This window comes from Salvia hispanica, chromosome 1 (genome assembly GCF_029641045.1).
Source record: "Salvia hispanica isolate PSC_SH4W2 chromosome 1, Shi_PSC_v1, whole genome shotgun sequence".
Lineage (NCBI taxonomy): Eukaryota > Viridiplantae > Streptophyta > Magnoliopsida > Lamiales > Lamiaceae > Salvia > Salvia hispanica.
Genome location: NC_142692.1, coordinates 46,855,522 through 46,880,759, shown reverse-complemented (window position 1 = coordinate 46,880,759; position 25,238 = coordinate 46,855,522). Strand labels below are relative to the sequence as shown.

At 30.0% G+C, this 25,238-nt stretch overlaps 1 protein-coding gene across 1 annotated transcript; it reads right to left on the bottom strand.

The window, feature by feature from the left end:
* Positions 1 to 15,973: 15,973 nt before the first annotated feature.
* On the bottom strand, positions 15,974 to 19,088 carry LOC125224088 (transcription initiation factor IIF subunit beta-like). The gene is made up of 6 exons (XM_048127437.2): positions 18,659 to 19,088; positions 18,428 to 18,539; positions 17,390 to 17,520; positions 17,223 to 17,297; positions 16,444 to 16,593; positions 15,974 to 16,354 (listed from the first exon to the last, which is right to left on the bottom strand). The coding sequence occupies exons 1-6, from the start codon at positions 18,857 to 18,859 to the stop codon at positions 16,232 to 16,234; spliced, it is 792 nt and encodes a 263-aa protein (XP_047983394.1). The 5' UTR covers positions 18,860 to 19,088; the 3' UTR covers positions 15,974 to 16,231.
* Between the last annotated feature and the right edge of the window lie 6,150 nt (positions 19,089 to 25,238).

Here is a 25,238-nt window from a genome sequence, read left to right as displayed (position 1 = left end):
TTACAGTTATGCTTATACAAATTCCACCTACAATACCCTAGCACAGTTTATACTTCGATAGAACGAGTCACACTAGTTATGCCCATGCGGTACAAGCGTAGATTACTAACACTAGGGTTGTCAATCCTAGATTCGTAACTCCTAAAAACTCATAAGCTTGAAAAGTCCTCACTCTCAATTAACAGTGCCGTTTTAAGAGAAGCTAATTGTAGTGTCTATTAAGTGGATCTAACTCGCCAACCTTCTCTCACGATTATGTAGCAACTTATATTAAATCTGCATCGGATGTGTCACTCAAACATGCAGTATTACGGAACAACTTAAGGAAGAAACAAAGTAAAAATAAAACGGATATTAAATAGAAAAAGGAATTGTATAACCAAAGTCGTTACTAACACAACCCTAGAATCCTATGAATTTAGTTACACATGATAGAATAATCTAAAAACATGGTTTGAAGGGAAAACAAAATAAGAACTAAAGCGATAAAACTCAAAGGTAGTAGCCTTGATCTTCACTTGAATCCGTCTTCAACCTCTTGCACAGCGAAGAACTCTCAAATATTATGCTCTAGAATTGTGAGACAAAAAGCGTGTAAAGTAACGTATGAGTGTCTCTAATGAAGAGGTTTGAGGGGGTATATATAGTGAATGAGTCGAATCCTATTGGTAGAAGGAAAAAAGGTGGCTAATTTAAGTAAAATCTGGAGACAAAATAGGTCAACTTGTGCGCCGCTTTTTCGCAGCGGACCGCTGCACCTTGGCCAGCGGTCATTGTGCGTTGTCCATAGCTTCTGCCCATTTGTGTAGCGGTCGCTGCATGTGATGTAGCGGTCGCTGGGCGTCTTTAGATTTTTAGCACAACTTTTTCCAGAGCAGGCCGCTATAGGTAGGGATGTCAATGTAGCTCGTAACCCGTGGGCTGGCCCGAGTAGCCCGCCAAATTTATAGGGTTAGGGTCGGAAATTTTTAGCCCGATAAAATCAAAACCCGATTAGCCCGCACCCGATTAACCCGCAACCGTTAGGGCCAGACCCAAAAACCCAATGGACTGGCCCAAAAACCGATAAAATTTCCATTATTCTATTTTTTTTCACCTAATTCGACACTTCATTAATTAATTTTAACTAAAAGAATAACTTTCAATTTTATAATTAAATATACAAATTATGTATTATTAATATAATAATTTATAAATAAATTTAAAACTTCAAATTCACCAAATAAAATATTTAAATTTCTAAAACATGCATTAAAATTTCACAAAAGATCTCAAATATTAGTATTTGATAATGTTTATGATTGTGTAAGCATATATCTCAATATATCATAATTAAATGTTTTACATTGTATGAATATTACTCCCTCCGCCGCCATTAGGAGTCCCGGTTGGCCATTTTAGTATGTCCGCCATTAGGAGTCCCGGTTCACTTTTACAATAAATGGTACGTACAACTCACTTTCCACTAACTCATTTCACTCACATTCTATTATAAAACTAATATATAAAAATGGACCCCACATTCCACCATTTTTTCTCACCCACTTTCCTTTATATTTCTTAAAACTCGTGCCGAACTCAACCGGGACTCCTAATGGCGGACGGAGGGAGTAGTAATTTTAATCATGATTTATTGGATTGATCGCATGTTAATATTATCGGTAGCAACCCGATTAACCCGCTGGGCTAGCCCGAAACACGAGCTTTTAGGGTTAGGGTTGAACTTTTATAACCCGAAAAAAATCACAACCCGATTAACCCGCACCCAATTGACCCGCAACTTGAATAGGGTTGGCCCGAAACCCGACGGGCCGGCCTGATTGACATCCCTAGCTATAGGCGTAGCTGTCGCTGGGCCCCAGCGGTCGCTGCGACACACGCAGCGCGCCGTTGGCCGTCTTGAATGTTCCAGACTTCCATCTTCAACTTTTTCCTATCTTTTTAAGCTCAAATATGCACAATTCTCACAAAACATGTCAAAATACCAAAATGGATAAAACATGTAAAATACGAATATGAATTGCGATTTAGACATTGAAAACAGACCAAATAAGGACCTTAAAACAGTGCAAAATCCGAGCGTATCAGAAACTCAGGGTAAAATTTGTGATATTATTTGTCAATTTCAAAGATCGTGGGAGTATTATTGATTTTATCTTTGTGCCCACCTTGAGTGTTCCGTTTACTCAGTAGTTTGTTGTAGGGTATGTTTAAACATATTTTTTAATTAATAAATGATCTTCGTCCATTATTCTCGCTTTTACTTTATTATATATCTACTTTAACTATTTATTACTTTTTTTTTAAAATGAGTGAATAAAGAAGTGACTCATCTTAGTTTGGACGGAGGGAGTGGCATATAATGAAAAGTATCTTATGGTTAACGGCACCAGTGCAATTAATCTGTTATTGAAATTAAAGTGTAAATGGTCGTGTTACTGAAAACTCGTATAGGTATATGTATATATATTTATATCAATAAAATGAAATAAAATTAAACTAGTACATTATTTTCTTTTATATCCATTAGTTAGTTTTTAGTGTATGAAGTGGGAATCACGGCTCGATTATTATCATTAAGATTCGATTTTTGTCCCGTTGACTCTAATTATTTCATTTGAATTGCATTTTTGCATGTGCAATCATATATAAGAGGCAAATAGGCATTTTTTTCATCATGCTATTTTTATGCCTACCACTACTTTTGGATTTTTAAGGTAGATCATGTAGATAGTTTTAAAAATAAACCATGTAATCTAGAAAAGATTTTTGCATTATCTCTTGTTTTGTGTGCTTACGGATAGTTAACTAATAATGCAGAGCAAACTTATAATAATAATTATTATTATTTTTATTTTTAACAAAGTTGTTTTAATTAAATAACAATCTTTATGTATGACAACAATAACTCTTGCTTAAACAAGACACAGTTACACAATATTTCATAGAATCGTATGATTAGTATCATAAAAGTAAGAGATCCATTAAATTAAAAGAAGTTGCATATTCTCTGCACAACCATATTTCAAGAAAGCAATTATTAACGCATCGAATCCAACGATTCATGCACTTTGAAAAATGCCACAATTAAAAAATGCATTTACATCACAACTGAAATCAGTTATTGACTGGATATTGGTATGGACTGTAGCTTTGTATCTGAACTATTTATCTTATTAAAAAAAGAAAAACTCTCTCTAATAATATATTCGTCCATAAATAAAAGTCTCATTATTCTATTTCGCTCCATTTATATATAAGACTCCTGGTTCATAATTACTATAAATGGTAAAAAAAACTTTATATTTCACTAACTCATTTCACTCACGTATCATTTAAAACTAATTTAGTACTCATATAAGTAAGATACATATTCCACTGACTTTTTTCCACCTATCTTTCTTAAGATTTCTAAAAATATGTGCTGTATAGAAATGAGACTCCTATTTGCATACGAAGGGAATATAATTTATTATTTATTAATAATATTTTAATGAATGATTTTCTTGTTTTATTGTAAATTAAAATATATGCTCCTTCTGGAGTTCATAATTTAATTGTGAATGAATAATAGTATTATCCAATAAAAATCAATAATTGCCAAAGTACTGCATATGAATATGAGAGACAATGATTTTTTGTTTATTCTTTATTTAGAGAAAGAAATTGCAGCGTCACAATCAGCATCTAATTTACGTTTAGCGTTTTAACTTTAGGTAACTTAATTTTTTATTATTTAATTGGGGATAATTAGGTAATAGAAACCAATTACCTTGATTTGATGTTTAATGCAATTAAATAAACCAAAACATGAAAAACACTGTGGCTGACTCCTAGCTAGCCAAAGAAATAACACGAGCTTGTACCTAGTTAATTTAATTTTGAAAACCAAACAAAAGTAAAGTTAAATGATAGGTAGTAAATAATACTCCCTCCATGCCATTAAATATAAAAATAAATTGCTTTTCGGCATATAATTTTATATAGTGTTGCTTTGTAATTTAATGAAAAGAGAATAAAATAGAAGAGAGAAAAAAATAGAGAGGATGTTATTTCTAATTTAAAAAATATTTCATTTTTAATAAAAAATTAAAAAATATATATTTTTAATCGAATATAGAGATTATTGTCATAGCGAAACAAAAATACCAAACGAACAATCAAAACAACAAATAGAGCCATAATTTCTTTTATATATAGTTTAGGCATATAGAGACCACATCGAATGAAAATCTAGGATCCTACTTTATAAACCTACACACACACATATCTCCTTTAGTCCTCAAAACATGGATACTTTCCAGTGAAAAAAAATTAGAACTACAGTATTATTTTTGTGATGGTTGTAAGAAAAGCAATGAATGGAAATTTAGTCGACTTTATATCAAACTTTTGTAGCGTGAGGGACATTAATTAATTAATTAAAAGGAATTATTTAAGGTAATAAATATGGTGCTTCCACTATCAACCCACCTCCCAAAGATGGGCTGTAGCCTAATATTAATTGCTTTACTTTAAACGACACTGTGCCCCCTCTCTTTTGAGACCACCATCATTCTATAATCTTACAAATATCCTCTAAAGTTGATGTCTGTCCAAACCACAATATAGTAGTAGTATATATTTTTATTTGTAATTATGCACTCTACCATTCTTTTTTCCTTTTTTATTTCCAAGTTGAAAAGCAAATTCTTTTTCCGACAGCCATTGATCCCATGTGATTTTTATTTACATTCGTAAAGACACTAGCACAACATGTTATATTGGACTTTTGAGATATTTCGTGAAATCAGATCTATTCCAAAAATGATTGAAAATAGAATTATTCATCAATTCCTTTGAAAATAAATTAGATCCTAAAGTATAGAATATTAATTAATATTGAAACAGATAAGATTAATTTGATATTAATATATATCGATAGTTAAAGTAAAACAATTTCAGATATCAAATAACGGTTTTATGTGTTTGAAAGATATCGATCAAGTTCAAATTTTCAATCCTCATCTCTATAACTCAACTTGTTTATAATTTTTACTTAGCCCAAGTAGTGATGAATTGAAGAATGTGTTTGGTTGATTTGCATATTAATCATATCAATCATGGTGTTAAATATATAACTTTAATGTTTGTATGTATGCTATTGTATTTGGGAGTCTCTTAGCCTTTTCTTTTTGATGTTTTAATTGTGTGGGATCCATTCGATTGATTTCTAGTAGATTGTAATGGTAACTGTAGAAGAATCGGTAATTATGCATTTTGTTATATATCTCATTGTTTTTCTGACACTTGCATTATTTTGTAAAAACATAATTGCAAATTCAAGATAATATCTTTAATTTTTACAAAGATGGTGCATCCATTGATACCTATATAATCGATTGTTAATCATTCTTTCACTTCCCTTTTTCAGTGGGTTTATATTAGGAATATGATACCCATACATATTTTCAATCTTTACTGCTGTATATGTTTTCCAATCAAGTATTCCGCCGTCATTGTGTTTTAAATTCCAAGTGAAAATAGTTCACTAGGTTTAAGGTAGTTAGATGTGAACTTCCTTTAGTTTAAATGGTTTTTGTCAAAAAAGAAAAGAAAAAAGAAATAGATACCTCACTTCCTAATAAAAAAATACTTCCTCCATCTATAAAAATAGTCTTATTTGTGTATGACACGTGTTTTAATAAGAAATTGATCAAGTGAGAAAGAAGAAAAAAATGTAGATAAAATAACATAGAAGGAACAAAATGTGGGTAAAGTTATGATAAAGAGGAGAAAAGGTGAGTAAAATATAAGAAAGAAACTTTTCATTTTTAAAAATTGAACTATTTTTTATGAACATCCCAAAATGTCAAAATGCAACTACATTTCGTGGATGGAAGAAGTAAAAAGAAGTGCACATAAAATATCCAACTTAATAATAATGACCATTTTTTATGAGCTCAAACATTTTAATGGAGTAATTGTTAGATTGTCCTACTTGTTACTCGATCCGATTTTTTGTTTCATAAATGTTGAAGTCAAAAAGTTGGCGAGCATAGATTGGAAGTATAAAAACAGTTCAAACTTTAAAGAAAAACAATAACAAAAGCAACAAAATAATGTAGAGTAAAAAAATAACGGTCGAACACAAAAAAATAAAAGTAAAACATCTTGAAGTTATGATCTACCAACCTCATCCACAAGAGAGTAGTAATTTCATAGTAACTCCAAACCGAGAAGTTCTAAACAACAATCACAAACCTACATTGTTAGGGATATATTGAAATACAAGCTTTGAGCTACTTTGTATATTCATGTAAAATCATTTTTTTTTCCAAATAAATGAGAAGAATTTTTTTTTTTTCATATCATTTGTCTTTTATTATTATTACTGATTATTCACAAAGTGAACAAATAAGTCATACTTTTACATTATATATTTAATAATAGACTTTTGATTGTATAAGATCTTTCGATCAGTTGCTTAAGAAGATCAAGATTCACAACTTAGATAGACTAGGACAATCTATCTTGGCGGTGTAAATCCGAAGTAGTTATTCCTATTTTGTTAATTAGTTTACTGAAATGTGATCAAATGAAAACTCTAAATATTATACGAACTCAAAACTATAATCTGGACTATTGAAAAATGTCAATAGATTACAAAAAAGCATCAACGGAAAAATGTCAACAAAATTTCAACAGTATTCAATGATTGATGTTGTGTTGATACTGTGTTGATATTAAAATCTAGAAATTTTACACTCTTTTGATATTGTGTTGAAGCTGTGTTGAAGAGTTTTGAGTTTGTACAATATATAAGTTTGCATTTTATCACTACCCTTAGTTTACATAAGTATTTTAAGGAGTAAAATATACGAACTAGAAGACACAAACATGTAATGACAGTGGAAGATTGTATAGGAAATATATGTGTTAATCATGTAAGATTGGTATGAAGTAAGAGAGTCAAGATAACAACTGTATTGGTCAGGCTGGTATCCGACCGTTTTGCACTGTCCGGGTCACACTCACTCTTTTTTTCCCACCTAAACCTTTCAAATTTGTCCTTCCCCTATCTATTTCCATGCTCATTCCCTAATTAATGCTACACATAATTGAACTAGTTGTGTAATTAGTTACTAATATAGTAGTATTTGGAAACTTCAAGAAATATTTGGATTAACATAAATTATTTTCAATTAGTATTTGGAAATTGATCATGACATGGTAACTCCATATAGTAGTAATTTAAATCATTTATGTGTCGTTTTGTAAATTTATACACTTGAAGAATATACTTGATGATTCGAAATAAATCGAAGAAGAAATAATGAGAGTGATAATGTAGTACGATGAGAGTGGGATTGTTGTCTCAATTAGAAACATTATCAACAGACATGTCCACTTAATAGCAATGTGTAACGCCTGACCCCAAAAAGTAAAAACTAAAATGATTCTCACCTGCACAAACAATTCCCCCTTTTCTAATTATAAAGTGCTTTACATTCATTTGCGCATGCACAAAACATTGAAACACTAATTCTTGAATTCATCATAATTTTTTTACCATGTACTATCATGAGATTACTGTTTCACAGTATTTGGTCTGTAGGACTCTTTAGCTTTTTAAATTGAAATGTAATATTGGTAATGTTTTTGTTGCCCTACAGCTGGTAGCCTCATACTAACGAAGCACAAACATGGCGGGGTAGAGTTGTCAAATGGATTGTGTTGGCCTAGCCCGATGCAAGATTATAGTTATAGAAAAATGGCAGGAACAGTTGTCAAATGGGTTACGCCCAGCCTGAGGCGATTAGACTCACCTCAGGCCAAGCAACTTAGGGCTCAAACACCACCAAAGCACGCTACACCACTATATACGGAGTAAAATTTTGGTGTGCGTATATAGTATTTTATGATATATCGAATTTTTGGTATATTCCAACATCGATATATAGGTACTCTCTCTGTTCCCAAAGAATATGCACTTTGGTTTCGGCATAGGTTTTAATGCAAAATTGATAAAGTAAGAGAGAGATAGAGAGAAAAGGTAATTAAAGTATTGTTAGTGGAGAATGAGTCTCACCTAATTAGAGAGAAAAGAGTTTCCAAAATTAGAAAGTGCATATTCTTGTGGGACGGACTAAAAAGGAAAGAGTGCATATTCTTGTGGGACGGAGGGAGTATATATCAATAGTAAGAATCAGACTATTACATGAGTGATTAGATGAGACATCATTTTTGAGTACTAAAACTTATTTTCGGGACACAAATTAACTTTTTTTTTTATTGTTTGATACTCCATCCACCCGTGAATAGGAGTCCCGTTTTTTTTTATTTTAGTCTGTCCGCGAATAGGAGTCCCGGTTCATTAATACTATAAACGGTAATAGGTCACATATTTTACTAACTCATTCCACTCACATTTCATTTAAAATTAATAAATACAGAATCCCACTAATTTTTTTCACTCACTTTTCTTAATATTTCTTAAAACCCGTGACAGAAAGAAATGAGACTCGTATTCGTGGACGGATGGAGGAAACAGTATGTTTTCGATATATCTCTTAGGAAATATTTATGCTTTTATTTATACTTTAGAAAAAAACCACTTCATATTTCAGTGCGAGAAAATCCATTTTGGTAAACAAATATAATAATTTAAATACGGAGTACTTTTTGTAATTATGGTTATGTTATGAAATACTCCTTGGAAACATATGACACATGTTTTGGGAGCGTTTGAAAATAAATTATATGTACCCTAATCTTATATATTTCCCTTTCTATTTTCGTCATTTAATACTCTATATTACGAAATCAAGACGTATATGCTAATATAATTTATATTTTAAGGGTAAAGCTATAAAGCCATAATGTGGCCGGCGATAAAATGACGTTTTAATAAATATATCAACTATATATACTATTCGTTTAATTACCTCATCTAATGCTCAAATATCTTTACATTACTACCCTTTCTTTTTTCCAAAGCAAACGATTTTTTTTATGTTTCAGTTCTCTACTTGAATTCTATTATGTTCATTATCTTTGAATAATAATTTTTTCACTGATTTATTTTTATTTGTTTCGCATTGTATAATTTCAGTAACAGTTTATATAATTAAAGTGTTAGAATATAGATAAGAATGAAATATAATAGTTATTTTCTCATTTTTTAAATAAACTGATTCAACATTCACTATTCCATACTTAATGAGTAAATATTACTAAAACTTAGATTGATTAAATTTCCGAGTCATCCATTGAATTCATATTTATTCCCCTTTTACAATTAATCGATTGAACATCAAATACTCTTTAATTAATCAAATGAACCTCCATTTGGTTAATGCGAAAAAAAAATGATAGTAATTACGCATTATTTGAATCTTTTGTTATTACATGACATTATGACAGTCATGTAACTATTCTTCATATTAAATTGTGACACAACATAATAAATTCCATAATACCTGAATATACATTTAAATGTATCATGCTATTATTTAAATAATTTGATATTTCTAATTATCTAAAATACAACTGATATATTTGTGTATATATAGTAACTACTTCATCTGTCTGACTAATTAGTACTCCTATATACGTACAGTGTTATATTATGGCATCACTATACATTTACTAGTATTAATAATCTATTTGTCTCAAGTGATTCATATTACTTTTATACGATTGAAATTTTAATTATTGAATTAATTTTAAGAATTATTTTGAGTTCAAATTAATTTATATCATAATTATCCAATGGGACCTAAGATCAAATAAAATTAATTTTAAATCTTCAATTATTTTGAATTCAAATTAATGTGGATTTCAATTATTCAATTGAACTTAAGATTAAATAAATTTTCCAATTGATCCATATCAACCAAATTTTAAGAACAATTGAAACTAATTCAAAATACTAAGCTATTTGATTAAATCTAAAATTTATTTAAGTTTATGCCTATTCAATGAATATACATTAAATTAATTCTCCATTTATAAAATTGAATCATACTATATCAGTTAACCATACAATTGTAGAGTTATTAGTGTAGTGTGTGATAATTTGTTATGATATAAAAAGGTAGAATCGATATGCTACGTATCTCATATAAGTATATCTTTGAAATTATATCATTCTAGTCATATATCTTAGGCAGAACACATATAGGATAGTATATCAGTCAATTGCATCTGAGTATTTATAGTAGAATATATTTCTTTACTAGTAAGTATACTGTGACATAATACTACAATGTATAATATATACACCACTATATCATGAAATATTACAAAAATCAATAATAATATTTTATATATAAAATTATAGTATTATACTCCTTCCGTCCCAACTAAATTGAGTCAAAATCTTTGGGCACGGAAATTAAAAAATTATGTTGAAAAATACGAGAGAGAGATAAAGAGTAAGTAAAGTAGATGATTGAATAAAGTAAGAATGATTGAATGTTTTGTTTTTTTAAAAAAAAGGAAATGATTCAACTTAGTTGAAACATCCCAAAAAGGAATACGACTAACTTAGTTGGGACGGAGGGAGTATATAATTAATTAATTGATAATATCAAAATATGACATTATATTTTAATATTGAAATGCTCTTCCCCGAAAAAAATATTAAAATGATATTTTTATTAATAATAATATTTATAAGTTACTTGAATATTTTGATTAAATGTATTTTATATCAAGAATTAGTTAAAATTAAAAGTTATTAATTAAAAGCATTTACCAATTATGGTAAGATTAAATAATTGTTGCTGCGTAAATTCATTATTAATGCATGTCTTTAATTACGATAGATTATGTTATTAGTACATTAAATAGTGCTACTATAGTCAAAATTGATTAAAACTATCATTTGGGATATTATGTAATTTATCATTTGGGATTAATTCAGTTAATATAACTTCAAATTGATTGCAGCATAATTCAACAAAGAATAGTAAATTCTAAAATTGAGAATTTGTTTTATATAGTGAGTAATACTAAAAATAAAAAAAATAAAAAAAGACTTCCTGCAATTTTGTAATAGAAGTTTATTGTGTTACACTTAATAATATTTATAAATATAATGTCTCAAATTTATGAAATTGTTAATCATACAGATGTACGAGTACTACTTATTTAAGATGCAAATACAATATATTCTACTATATAAGTAAATATACTCTGGTACTACATAAGTATTTAATATTTGAGGATATATTAGTCTTTTAAAAATTGTTACTCTCTAGAGACATAAATTTCAATAATGGAGCATTAATTACACAGAATTTTAATAATATTTTAAAATTATAGCCGATTATAATGTGGTCATTTGGCATCACTCATATTTTAAATCTTTAACTATAAATTAATGATCTCATATCAACATGACACCACTTACGTTCCCCATACATCCATCACCCGTTTTATTTCAACTTTCAATTTCAGCAATCAATAAAAAATAGGTGGATGTTATATTCGGTAAAGAAAGATTTTGACAATTCGAGCTTGAGCCCCCAAAATCCCATGCACAAAACGACATAACGAAAGTGAATGTTTGATTTATGTCACAAGCTTCCATCAATTCACAGATCGGTTCAACTCCACCATTGAAGATTCGGCCATGTTTGAAATTGATCGATCCAAAAAACTGACTTTTACTATCATGGTATTGGTATACTAATACTATAATAATTGATAACACTTAATAAAACATTTTTACTGTAGGTAAATCTTAAAAACCCACCCGTAATAGCGTTTAACAAAGAACTATACCAATGGAAAGCACAAAATCGTACTCACGTAACTTCGTCGGTAAAGTTCAACCGATGGAACAAATGCACGCTGTAAACTTATCGATTCACTATTTAATATCCAAAGTGTCAATTGTGACAAATAGTCCTTTCAATTATGAATCTAACAAGTTATTTGGCTATTCTCCCTAGATTATAGTTGTAGTACCTTTTAATGGAAATTAAGCTTGATATAGTCTTACCTATTTCCATGCCTATAGCATTATGACATGGACTTTACCTGATTAACTGTGGGCTGAGTTTAATTTTTTGGAATTTATATACTACTCCATCCATCCGTCCCATAGAAATATGCTATATTTCCTTATCAGTCCATCCCATAGAAATAGTCCATATCCAATTATGAAAACTTTTTTCTCCTTCTTTATCCTTTATTGTTTATGGGTCCCACAATCCATTACACAATTTCAATTAAAACTCGTGCCGATCTCAAATGGCCTATTTCTATGGGACGGAGGAAGTATGATTTATTTGGAATTATTTAAACATGAACTTTTCCGATGCCATAGTATATATCACGTGATTTAAAAAAGTTTTGGAACAAATTTTGAAGATGATGAGAGGCCACGACTGAGAAGGTTCTGATATCAATCAAAGGGAGATTCAATTAATCACCATTCTTTACAGCATTAGTTTGGCAGTAAAGTGCAGCCTCAAAAAAATGCAGCATGTTCAATGAAAAAGCATAGATATATTCTTGCATTCACAAACTTTAAATGAACTTAAAGCTTTGATGATATGTTCAAGCCGTCTTCCTAAGACATGTTGATAAACCCCACAAACACATGTGCACTGAATTTTCTTTCTTTGCGGAAAGAAAAATTGACAAAGTTGATAAGAAAAATAGAGAGATAAGCCCTAAGCAGTTACTTTATAGTACAAGGTTTGCAACTTGCTTTTATGAGCATCATCCTTTATAAAGTTTTAAAATCCAAAATAGAGGGAAAATATTATTCCATGATATGTAAGTCACCTTTGCATCTTTAGAGACCAAACCGATCAAATATATTATTTTAATTATAATTTTTATTATATGTTTTGTACAGTAACATTTATGAGTATTAATTACAATACATCAAAATCTTTGGCATTCTTAAAATTTACAAGCTAAATAACAGTCAATGAACTTTTTATTTGTGTTTTCTTTTATAGTATGATTGAATAGACAAAATCAAAATAAGTAAAGGATTAATTCTAATGAAATTTATACTAATACCTTTTGTCTTATAGGGAGTACTAATTAAAGTTAAAAAAAACACTATTTAAATATGTAAACCAAAGAAGAATAAAGAAAATAAATCGCCTAAGTTCTGAATACCAACAACATAGCTATAATTATGATCACAAGGAAAAAAAATTACTAAATTGCACTGCACAGAAAGGAAGAAAAGACCACATAATGCATGATCTCAACCAAGAAAGATTAAGAAAAGAATCACGAAACAAACAGACAACTATACAATCAAAGTGACAAATAACAGAACCATAATTGTGATATTTCATAATAAGTAAAAATCAGGAAGCCATATATGTGGGTAAGGACCACTAAGTAGTAAGATCATCAATGAAATCAGATATAAGGAGAAAGGGAGAAAAGGGGTCCATCAAGGAATCACCACTATTAGCAATATAATGTAAGCCTAGTCAAGTCATCCCACCACTACCCAAACAGTTTGGCAAGCTAGAACGAGTATCTCTAGTCCAAAGATGCTCTAAGATCTCGATAAGGGGACACCGAATATTCCTAGTTGGTCACTTTCATGATCCTCATCCCCCGCACTAAAACTTAAACCAGTGGGTGACAACACTTTCTTGGCCTTCCGCAATGCAAAAGGAGGTCATTTTAGGAACTCACCTTCCGTCATCTTGAAAGACATGTGCTGAGTAATATATTAAGTAACCGGGATAACTAACACGCACTAACTTTAATATGGATTTGGACCTGTATGAGCCCATGAAAAAGGTGCATGATCACCAACCCAAAGGGGAATTCAGCAGTGCTCAAGAATTTTAGAGAGGCAATTTGTGACTTCAAATTTTGTTCAGCTCAGCACAGCAAAATATCAACTTCACAATTTTAGCAAGCTATTTTACAACTTAAGGCAATCCAACTATACATTAGGAAGAAGATGGAAGCTATAAACACATATCACAGATCTATTTGAAATAGTAGGTAATATAGTAGGACAATGTGATACTCATCTATGATCTTCAAAATACACAACAAAAACGAGGGAATCAAACATTCAAATTGACATGAACAAGCACTAAATTGAAAATGAGTCTAGAGAGTGTTATAAAAGAGATCGAGTGGCATCAATCATCATGAGGTTTAGAATAGTAGATTGTTTTTGTCGGTTTTAATGCCATTATTAGATGCTGACAACTGGTGGGAGTGACTGTAAATAGCAATACTTATGCATGAGTAGACCTTTGAGGGCCAAGAACAGGACTCTGTATTCTTCAAACAATATTTCTAAGTACGTTTCAAAACAAAATACTCCTAGAAACTAAAAGACCTAATAAACATGTTCCAACCTAGGCATATAGTCCACAGCGAAGCTTAACGATGTAACATACTAATATGATTTTGAAATTTTCATACCTATCCAGCTTTCAAAATCTAAGTCCTCACTGGTGATGGACACCAATCCATTGCCTATAACTAAAGCAAGGAAATTAGGTATATGGATACCATGAAGTTAATCATATATATGTAGCAACATGATTTTTCTCCAGATTGCATGGCAACGTGAAATTAGGTGTATGGATACTAGAAAGAGAGCTCGATTGCATGACTTTTGTCGATTTATTGGCCATTCCTAGATGCTGGAAAATGGTGGGAGTGACTCTACATAGCACACGACATGAATGCGTAGACATTTGAGGGCCAAGACCAGGACTCTGATTTCTTCAAACAATATTTCTGAGTACATATCAAAACAAAATAGAGACTACAAAACCTATAGTCATGTTCCAACCTAGGCATATAGTCCACAGCAAAGTTCATTTATGTACCATAATTTAGAAATGTTATTGCATATCATTAAAGTAGGGAAATTAGGTATGTGGATACCATGAAGGTAATCTGTATCCACGATTCCATGGAAACACAATGTTTCTCCAGTCATATGGATACTAGAAGCTAAGCTAGAATCAATGGGACAACATGATTGTTCACCAAGCAACAATTAAATCAAATGGAAATTCACAGCAAGAATCAAGAAATCCAAACTTCTAGAATTCATCATGCGAAAAGAGAAATCCGTGAAACCACAGCCCCAGCTTGATGCCAAAAAATCGGCTCATTAGTAGTGGCTATCTAATCTAGATCCTTTCTTGTCTTCATCTACAGTGGTTAAAGGTGCATTGAATGTGGAGTCATTTCCAACAAAACTATTTTTTGACATTATTTAGGTAGGGACACAAGAGTGATTGGGTTTGACATGATAGCAATTAGCATGAGCTCTCTTGACCATATAATATACTTTGGAATGTTGGGTTAATAATAGCCATTTAGTTGTAAATATTTTTTTAGCTCTTGTAGTTCGATCATATATATAATAAGTGAGGTATTACCATCAGCAACTGATAATACTTGAATTCCTTAGAAGATCTATCCATTTATCAAAATATAGTACGAGAAATCATGGGTCTAGGAGATAAATGTCATCAATAGTCAATTAGGAGAAGTCTGTCAAAGTGGGATAACTCCTTAAATCCTGAGTTACAAGAAAGGATTTCCAGATCCAAAAAGAGCATCCAATATAAACAGAATTGAAGAAAATGAATTTCAAGAGAAACAATAAAATGCAATCAAGAAGATCTATTGCAAACATATGAATGTAACTAAACATAATATAACATCTTTTGTGAGATAATCGAGATGAAAAACAAAGGAAATAAGAGAAAAAAGTAAGTAATAAACTGCAGAATAAGGTTCGGTAGGTGTATTTTGCGAATAACTTTTCAGAAATGCAAACTTCATAACGGTGCTCAGTGCCACTTTTTTCAAGATTTTTCTTTGAAGTATTAGCAAGATGATGCCTGCACCTGCTAGATGCATGGAAGAGAACAATATCATGCAATATACAAATATGACAGACAGGAAACTGATTGAGCAATATCAAAACTCGCGAAAACATTAACATAAGACTGGCAGAAGAGAAAAGAGCACTCAAGACATACTTTACTAATGACCCAATGAGAATTCATAAATACACATACAGTAACCTAATCCACAAACCGAAACTGGTGTTAGGAACAGGAAATTTTAGCATCAAATCCCTTCCTTTTAAAGTTCTATGAGGACAGTAGATCTAGGCACATCCCATATCTAAAGGAGATGTATGGCATTCAAGATTGAGGCTTCTTTAACATAATTTTTCTTCAATGTAATCTAATGTACAGACAATGTGAAGTCATGGTTCAGCACCTGTATCCTCAACAGATTTCTTATACTCTGGCTTGAGCTCATAAGTACCTTGGTTTGTTCCTCTTTTATTGTATATGCAGAGCTCATTTAATATCTCTTTCAAAAATTGCTGCAAAGGAAGTTACAGAAAATTATTAAGATTAGCCTACAAAACATAGAAACAGAAAAGTGTAAATAGACTTGTGAGCAAATGCATACGGCAGGTTGATCAGTCTCTTGAACAAGCTGCTTGAGTGTCCAGTTAGGTTGGTTTTCAAATAGCTTAAACATTATATCTTCCAGTTCCCCGCGATCCCTTCTAGTTCTTTTCATATCATTCCCCTTAACTGGAGCTGGTTTTTTCTTATCCTACACAAGTTAGAATAAGTTGCCAATTAATATTTCAGTAGCTAAAGAAAAAACAATTAGATGGAAATTCAAAAGTTTGTATGAGAACATTCATGTGCATGATTGATACATGGAATGAGGAATAAGTATTGAACTAGAAACCAAAAGGCATCACATTAAAATTTCACATAACTCCACTCCAATTTCAGGAGGAAACTGAGATGAAGAGTATTAGTTGGGATATAAAGATCTTATTTCTATGCAAATGGAAACTGGAGGATTGTATGGGTTGGTCACTAAATTGCTTGATTTCCAGATCTTATATGGTGCTATTACAACTCAATATAAAAGCATTTTAAATGAACTCTAACCATTTCATGACATTAATAACAAACATCATAGATGACTATGAACATCTAGCAAATTTGGGGCCTCATTCAGATACCAGCATTTCAAAGGAAGAAGATAATGCACATGTTAATGTCATTATGTTCATTCATGAAGGGTTGACATAATCTGTTTTTGGCCAGCTCTTAACAAACCAATATCTAATTTCTAGGGCCTTGAACCAACTTAAAGTATACTCTATATGGCAGCACATATCCAAGATGCAGAATTAGATTTAACAAGCAAATAAACAAACTAAGTACTTTAGAAGTCGATGTAATCAATCCCATCATTCCAGGCATGGGCCTCATGTGTACACCACGATCATTGTTGATAACCTGATAAGCATGAAAACAAATGAATATTATCTTCAGTATGACTCAATCCAGGAATTGAAAGAGGTGAAACTAAAAGTTAATAACGGCTCGACCTGGATTTGTCTATTCTTGACCATGGACTTATTTGTCCTTTCCCGGCACATTTTTCTGTACTCTTCAATGTTAGCATGGTGGGGTTTCATATCAAATTTATGTTCCACCTTTCCTTCCATAGCAGATCTTCCTTTAAAAGAAAAATTTGTATTTTTATTACACACAATACGCAAACAACATAATGACTAATAAGCGCATTCAAGCCCTTCTGGTGAACATAGAAATTTTATCTAAGAGGATAAAAAATAGTATCACCAAAGAGGATCTATGAAATTTAACTTCAGAGGGTGGCACATTACATGAAACTGAAATGTTCATACAAATAAATGAAAACATTAGGCTGTACAGATAGAGATAACAAAAGGTCAAATTCAATCAAGACTATAATATTATTACAACAGAATCGATCTCTGGGTGAGCTATGCACAGAAAAGAGGTCAGATCCCTACTACAAACTCTCTAAAAGGTTACAAGTTTGTTCTTTTATCCATCCTGATGAGATATTACAGCTTCAAAAATGTTGCCTTCGAAAAAAGAAACTAGAAAATATTAAGGGAGACCTTGTTGGTTATTCTTTCCTTAATTGTAATTTTGCTCAAATTTTTCAGTGAACCAGAAGAAGACATTCCCCGAAGTTGTACTTACTTGTTTCTTTAAAAATGGCGCCTAGTCTACTACTCATAGTAGTTCTATGTGGTTTCCTTTTATACACTAGCACGATCGAAATTGAGGGTGTGTGCAAGCATTGAGAATAAGCAGCCAGTGCTCTACGGCGAATTGTTCTTTACAATCATTTCACATATGCTACAAGCAGTACATATGTAGCGTCGATCAATAATTATAGTAGTGAACGATAACACTTATGGTCATTGCTTAAGAACTTTTTAACGAATCTCATAGAGCAAAAATAGTTACTGGGACATAAGTCATAAAACTACTTCAAAGAAGAGATTCGAGACCCAACAACATCCATAATCCACCAATGAGTGAGGGGAAAGGAAAACAATATAGATAAGTTAGATTAGGCAAAAAATCACCTTGAGTCGACGACTCGGAGAAAACACCCATGGGAACAAAGTCCTTGGACATGTTAAGAGAGTAACTTTTCGGCATATTGACGACCTCACTCCCAGCCATCTCCATGGTAAACTAAAAAGCCAGATATGATCAATTCAGAATTGAAAACCCTAGAAAATTTCCCCAATTCAAACTAGCTCAGAAAATAACAGAAGGCATAAGAAACACAAGCAGAGTATGGGAATGGTTACTTGGAGGGCGGAGGAATCGTCCGGCTGGAGGAGATCGAGAGAAACGACTACTTTGGCAACGGGCGGCGAGTCGACAGAAGCGGAGGCAGCGGAGGACTGCCAAGCCTTGGAGACGATGGGAGGGCACTTCATGAGCCACACCGATCTGTCGGCTTTGGAGGTTTCGACGTTGATATCGCCATTACTGTAGTCGTCCTCCATTGACGAGTTTCTCACGGAGTGTTAACGGAATTCGTCAGAATAAGATTCAAGCAACGACTGAAATTGGACTTGGCGGTGACGGGTCGGATCAAAACGGGTCCGGTAATTGGATATCGGTGGCCGCCTCTTTTTCTTCTCCCTTTCTTTGTTGATTCAATCCTTCTTTAAATCTACAATCGCAGTTTTAGCGTTTTCCTATTTTTTTCTTTTACATTTTTTCCTATTTATTACTAATAATAATCGTGTGATTACTGGAATATTTATTTTCATTTATACAAATATCTGTTACATAAGTATGAAAACTGAAAAGATATTTTGTGTCGTCGTTGTCGATTAGCTTTTTGGAAAGGAATTGGGGTTAGGTCATTACTGATGTATTATTGAAAGATATCTACAAAAATCTCACCGAATTAATGACTTCTTTTGCGGTTCAAATTAAAATATTCAGAATTTGCTGATTGCCCCAAAAGCAAAGTGGTAGTAAAATTCGTACTCAAGAAAATGACAAGATTCACGCCAAATTTGTTTTATACTACTTTACATACTGGTTTCATATAAAAATTAGAGGGAACTTCAAAATCTGGACTATGGGTTTATCTCGAAAATGATCCCTGAATTTTAAAAATATCACCAGTAGTTCATGGACTAAGGGTTAATATCAAAAACGGTCATTTTGCATTGTTTCAAGACGAAAATGCCCTTTTGAGGGGTTTTGGGGGATTTGGGCAATTTGATCTTTTTACACTTTTAACATTTTAAATATGATATTATTTCAGTTATGTACTAAATCTAATATTATTTCAAAATTATCATTATTCTTCCATTTTGTCATCCTTCACTTTGTTTCTTTATTTCAATATTAGATTTAATTTATAAAATTAAATTTTAAATTTTGATTTTTAAATATCAATAAATTTTTTAATTAAAACTATTACTTCATGGACACCATAAATATTGATTAAAACTATTAATTTTTTTATTATTTAATATAATATTCAGCTGAATTGAAGAAGTACAGAAAATTAATATTAATTATGATGGAAAAATAAGAGCTATTCTATTTAGCCTTCGTTCGATTGTTATAATTGCTTGTGATTGAATATTATGAAGTTGACTAAAAATTTTATATAGGAGTATTTTTGTTGAAATTTTCTAGTCATTTTGATTGTTTTCAAATTAATAAACGAAAAATTATATTAGTTTTACATTAGATGCATATTTATTTCAGAATAAATTGTGTTATATGATCTATTTATGATTAAAGCTATTAAATATTAATTAAAACTAAGGCGTTGTCATATATTATTGATTAAATATTAGACACTATCAAATATTGATTATGACTATTAATTTTTGTTATTTATTAATTTTTATAATTAAAAAAAGTTATCGATATTTAAAAATTGAAATTTAAAATTTAATTTTGTAAAATTAAATCTAATATTGAAATAAAGAAACAAAGTGAAGGATGACAAAAGGGAATAAGAATGATAATTTTGAAATAATATCAGATTTAGTACATAACTGAAATAATATCAAATTTAAAATGTTAAAAGTGTAAAAAGACCAAATTGCCCAAACCCCCCAAAAACCCTCAAAAGGGCATTTTCGTCTCGAAACAGTGTAAAAAGACCGTTTTTTATATTAACCCTTAGTCCATGGACTACTGTTATATTTTTAAAGTCCATGGACTATTTTCAAGATAAACCCATAGTCCAGAGAACATTTTTTAAGTTCACTCTAAAAATTAAAATGATTCAAACTTATCATCTACTATTAAGTAGAACAAAATTATTTGACAAAGTAAATTATATTTCTATATCAAAATTCGAACAAAATTATTTGACAAAGTAAATTATATTTCTATATCAAAATTCAGACCATCTAAAGATCTCAAATGTTATAGAGTAGTGATTTAGAGTAGTGATTTAGAGACATAATGTCTCCATGACATAATACCCCTATGTCACTTTGACATAGATATACTTTATATCATGACTAATTTACCCTAATGCTATATTAAGTAAATTTAAACCATTAGATTATGATTGTTTAACATAATATAAAATTCTTAATACACATTAATACACTTCTTTGGATATATACATACAAAAAGATTGGAATATTAAAAAAATATTTAGCTAATATTAATAATTTTAACTTGTGTATAAAATAAATGCGTTATCAATTTTTGAAAGCAAAACGTTTTCTTTCAATAAAAAGTTTTTTGTCAAAAAATTTCATATTAAATTTAAATTTTATTTATCAATACCAAATTTATAACATAATTTTCGATAAACAAATATGAAATAGTTTTAATACTCCATAGAGTTTCTTTTTATAATTTTCTTATTAATCATTATCGATAATATATTATTACATCTTTTCTTCCTATTAAATTCAAATAAACTTAATAATTCTATCTTTTTGTCATTTTCAAATTTTTTATATTCCTTTTAATTCAACGATGATAAAACTTGTAAATTTTTTACAATTCTTTATATTTTAGTTATTATTATAAAAAATTGAAATTATGAATGTGCAAAAATACATTATGCATTGGAGTTATAGTGTGATTTATATAGGGTTTTGTGATTTATTCTAAAATGATTGTAGTTTTTCTTTTAAATTTGAGTTTAAGATATTGGAGTTAGATTTAAGAATGTAAAAAACCACGGTATGCATTGTAAATTGATTGTAACTTTAAAATTAAAAATTATTAAAAATTTTAAAAGTGAAATTAATCTTATGATATTCTTAAAATAAAATAGTAAACTCAATTAGTATTAATACGTCATATATCAAATTTAGCATGTTCAATCAAATAGTGGATCAAGCCTAAGAAATATTTTAGAACAAAAGAGAAAATATTAATTATATGACTTTAAAATGCTAAATACATTAGTTAAGAATATGTAACTTTTTGTCGGAGGTTTGATGCAATGTTCCAATACCAAAGGATTTAGTTATATTACAATTTTGAAAAGTAATGAATTAAAATCAAAATCATAAACTTAATTAGTATGAACAAGTAAAATATCAAATTTTTAATTTTGCAAAGTTGATCTAATATGATAAAAAGAAAATCAGAAAATATTAAATAATATTTAAAATATTAAATAACTGAGTTAAAAACACGTGATAAATTTTAAATAACTGATTTAAAATATTTAAATAACTGTTATTGGAGTATTTTTTATTGAGATTCAACATAACATACCAAATATTAATGAAAAAAATAGTGAGATAAAGAGAGAATAAGTTATGAATAAATTTCCGAAAGAATACGTTAATTTAGTTGACGGATATGTTGAACATAGTTTTAAATTTAATACTACTATTTTATAAAATTGCATAACCATTCAAAAATTAAATAAATTTTAAATTATCAGTTTTATTAGTTTTTCATTATTAATTAACGAAAAAAAGATGGTCAAAGTGATAAATTTTTCCTTATCCTTCTTTTCTTTCATTTTTCATATTTTCAAGCATACAAGTGAATTTTTAAAAAAAGGGTTAAGACTCAAGAGTGGTAATATTGAAAGTGGATCCCAACTACTTGCATTTATATCTTGTGTAATTAAGCATTGAGATCTTAATTAATACTCATATATAGATAATCATAAATGCAAGGGCAATGAAGTATATAGACACACAATAATTTTAATTAAAAATAAATTATAATGCATAATTACTACTTTAACCTCATTATGTCTTAGACATTATGTCTCCAAAACATTTTTTACTAAGGAACTATCCTTCTGATCGCATAGTTGGACTATATAGCACGCCAAAGATAGGACCCGCAATTTTCCATAAAGTCAAATAAAAGAATTGGCCTAATATATTTTATTATTGGTATGGAAACCTCCAACAAGATAGTTAATCAAACAATATATTTAATTGATATTTTAATTAATTTTGTCTTCAATTTGATTTATTCTACTACTGGATAAGATAATTTTGTTTATGGACTTTGAGTTCTATTTCTTTTTTATAATTTTCAAAATATTATCATGTACTATTGAATTTAATTTTGATAAAAATGCATTTATTAATTATGATTTTATTTTATTCATTTTATCATGTCTACTTAATTCTAAAAAATATGTTTTTAGTTATAAACAATTACACTATGTTGCAATTTTAAAACTTATGAACTATTGGATTGTTATTGTTATTCTTATTTTTTGTTTGCATTTATGAATACTTATGTTTTGTTAATCGAAACAGGTGAACTACTTATTCGTTCAAATAGTTTGCTTTTTTATTTTCTTTTTTAAATAGTAGTATTACATTTTTCTTTATTTGTATGTATTACTATTAAACTCATATCGAATATTAAAATAGTACTCCTTCCGTTTCATAGTAGTGAAGTCATTTTGCCATTTTGATACGTTCCATAGTAATAGAGTTATTTCCTTTTATAGTAAAGTCAACATATTCTTTTCTCTTACTTTATTCTCCATCCATCTCTCTACCTTTTTCATTTCTTATTTTACCCATTTAACACAATTTTTCTTAGATTGCGTGCCGAAAATAAGCACATTCATTACTATGGAACGAACAGAGTATACAATCATCTGCTAAAATATGAAATGTTTCATTGAGAGTGGGTTGAGAAATGTACAAATATCTTTATGTTGTTGTTAATAATATTTTTAATTGTTTATAATATTACAAATACTTAGTTTAATTAGTTCTTATCTCTAAATATATTTTTATACCTATATACTCTATATTCTTTATTTTAAGTTAATATATCTTCACTATTTAAAAATCTTTTGTCCTGTACATAGCACATCTATTAACACTAGTTTTAATAACAATTCACAATAAGTTCTTCTATCCTCATATCCAAGAATCAGGGTTTTTTTCATGAGTTGGTTACTCCATCCGTCTCACAATAATTGTCACTCTTTTCAATTTCAGTCCATCCCACAACAATTGTCACACTTAATTTTTACCATAAATGATAAGTAGGTCTCTAATTCCACTAACTCACTTTACTCACATTTTATTATAAAATCAATATAAAAAAATGGGTCCTACATTCCACTAACTTTTCCAACCTACTTTTCTTTACATTTCTTAAAACACGTACCCACAATAAAAGTGACAATTATTGTAGGATGGATGGAGTATTTCTACATCCATATCTACGTGTTTGATATTAGAAAGTGACATGTTAATCGGTTAAAGCAAGTAGATCGAGTGATGTTCTGCATTTTTTGTTAACTACGAGATTGGAAGTATTTCAAAACTTGTAATAACAAATCATTGCTTGTTAGATTCCTACGACAGAATATCGTTTTTTATTTAGTCTTTTGCTTGTGATTATATCCATGTTAAGCACACTCAAAGATAGTCGGGCCATGAAAAGTCTATCTAATTTTTATTGTTTTAGAACATCGGATATGCCAAACTATTTGACCGAATTGATCTGATAGTACATTGTTTTCCTCGAGATGTTTAGTTTCACCCTTCTGAATTCATATCTCTCTTCAAAGCTCCTCAAGATTGTCTCTACCAATGTTTTCAAATCGGATCGATATGAAAATCGACATAGCTACTAGTTCATGATTCAATCAATCAAATCAATAACTCAAAACTTCGTTACATTCATTAAGTTTTCATCTAGAAAGTCTAGCAAGTGATTCACATTTATTTTATTCGCATACCAATGATCATGTTAGGATTTGGCCGTGTAACTTCTAACAACAAAGGTGTCTTGCGCTTTTAGTCTCAAACATTTTTTTATTATTGTTGATAATCTAAATGTTAATACATCAATGCTTTGCTGCAAGTTTTGATATAAAACTTGGGTTCATTTTAACCTACGGAAGGTAAAGAGGAGAAGGGGAGGAGGGAAATGATTTGAGAGTGAAGGGAAAACTTAATGATTTTCAATTTTAATACATGTATGCGCTATATGATTTTCATTTTTTTAATAAAATTCATTCTAAAAATATTCTGAAAACTTGAAATTTGTCATTCAAATTTTAAAAATTACTAAAAGATTGGTCACATACGGAGTAGTTTCAGCCAAAACTTTCAATCCAATTCACATTTTATCCTAATTCGAAGCTACCAGTAGTATGTTTATTTCTTATAAGTTTTATTGAATATCAACTACAGTTTTTATCCTAAAAAAGGTACATAATAAAATCAAAGAGCTTTTTGTAATGTCCATTGTGAAAAAAAAACAAACACCAGCATCGTGTAGTTGCAAAAATGAGCCCACAAGAAGACGAGATTTTTACGAAAACCATCCAAATTAGGCACACCACGATGACACGTGTCCTTATCTAACTTGCCTATACGTGCACCAATCACAAACGTCCTTACTACTATAAATCAGCTCACCCTAAAATATCTC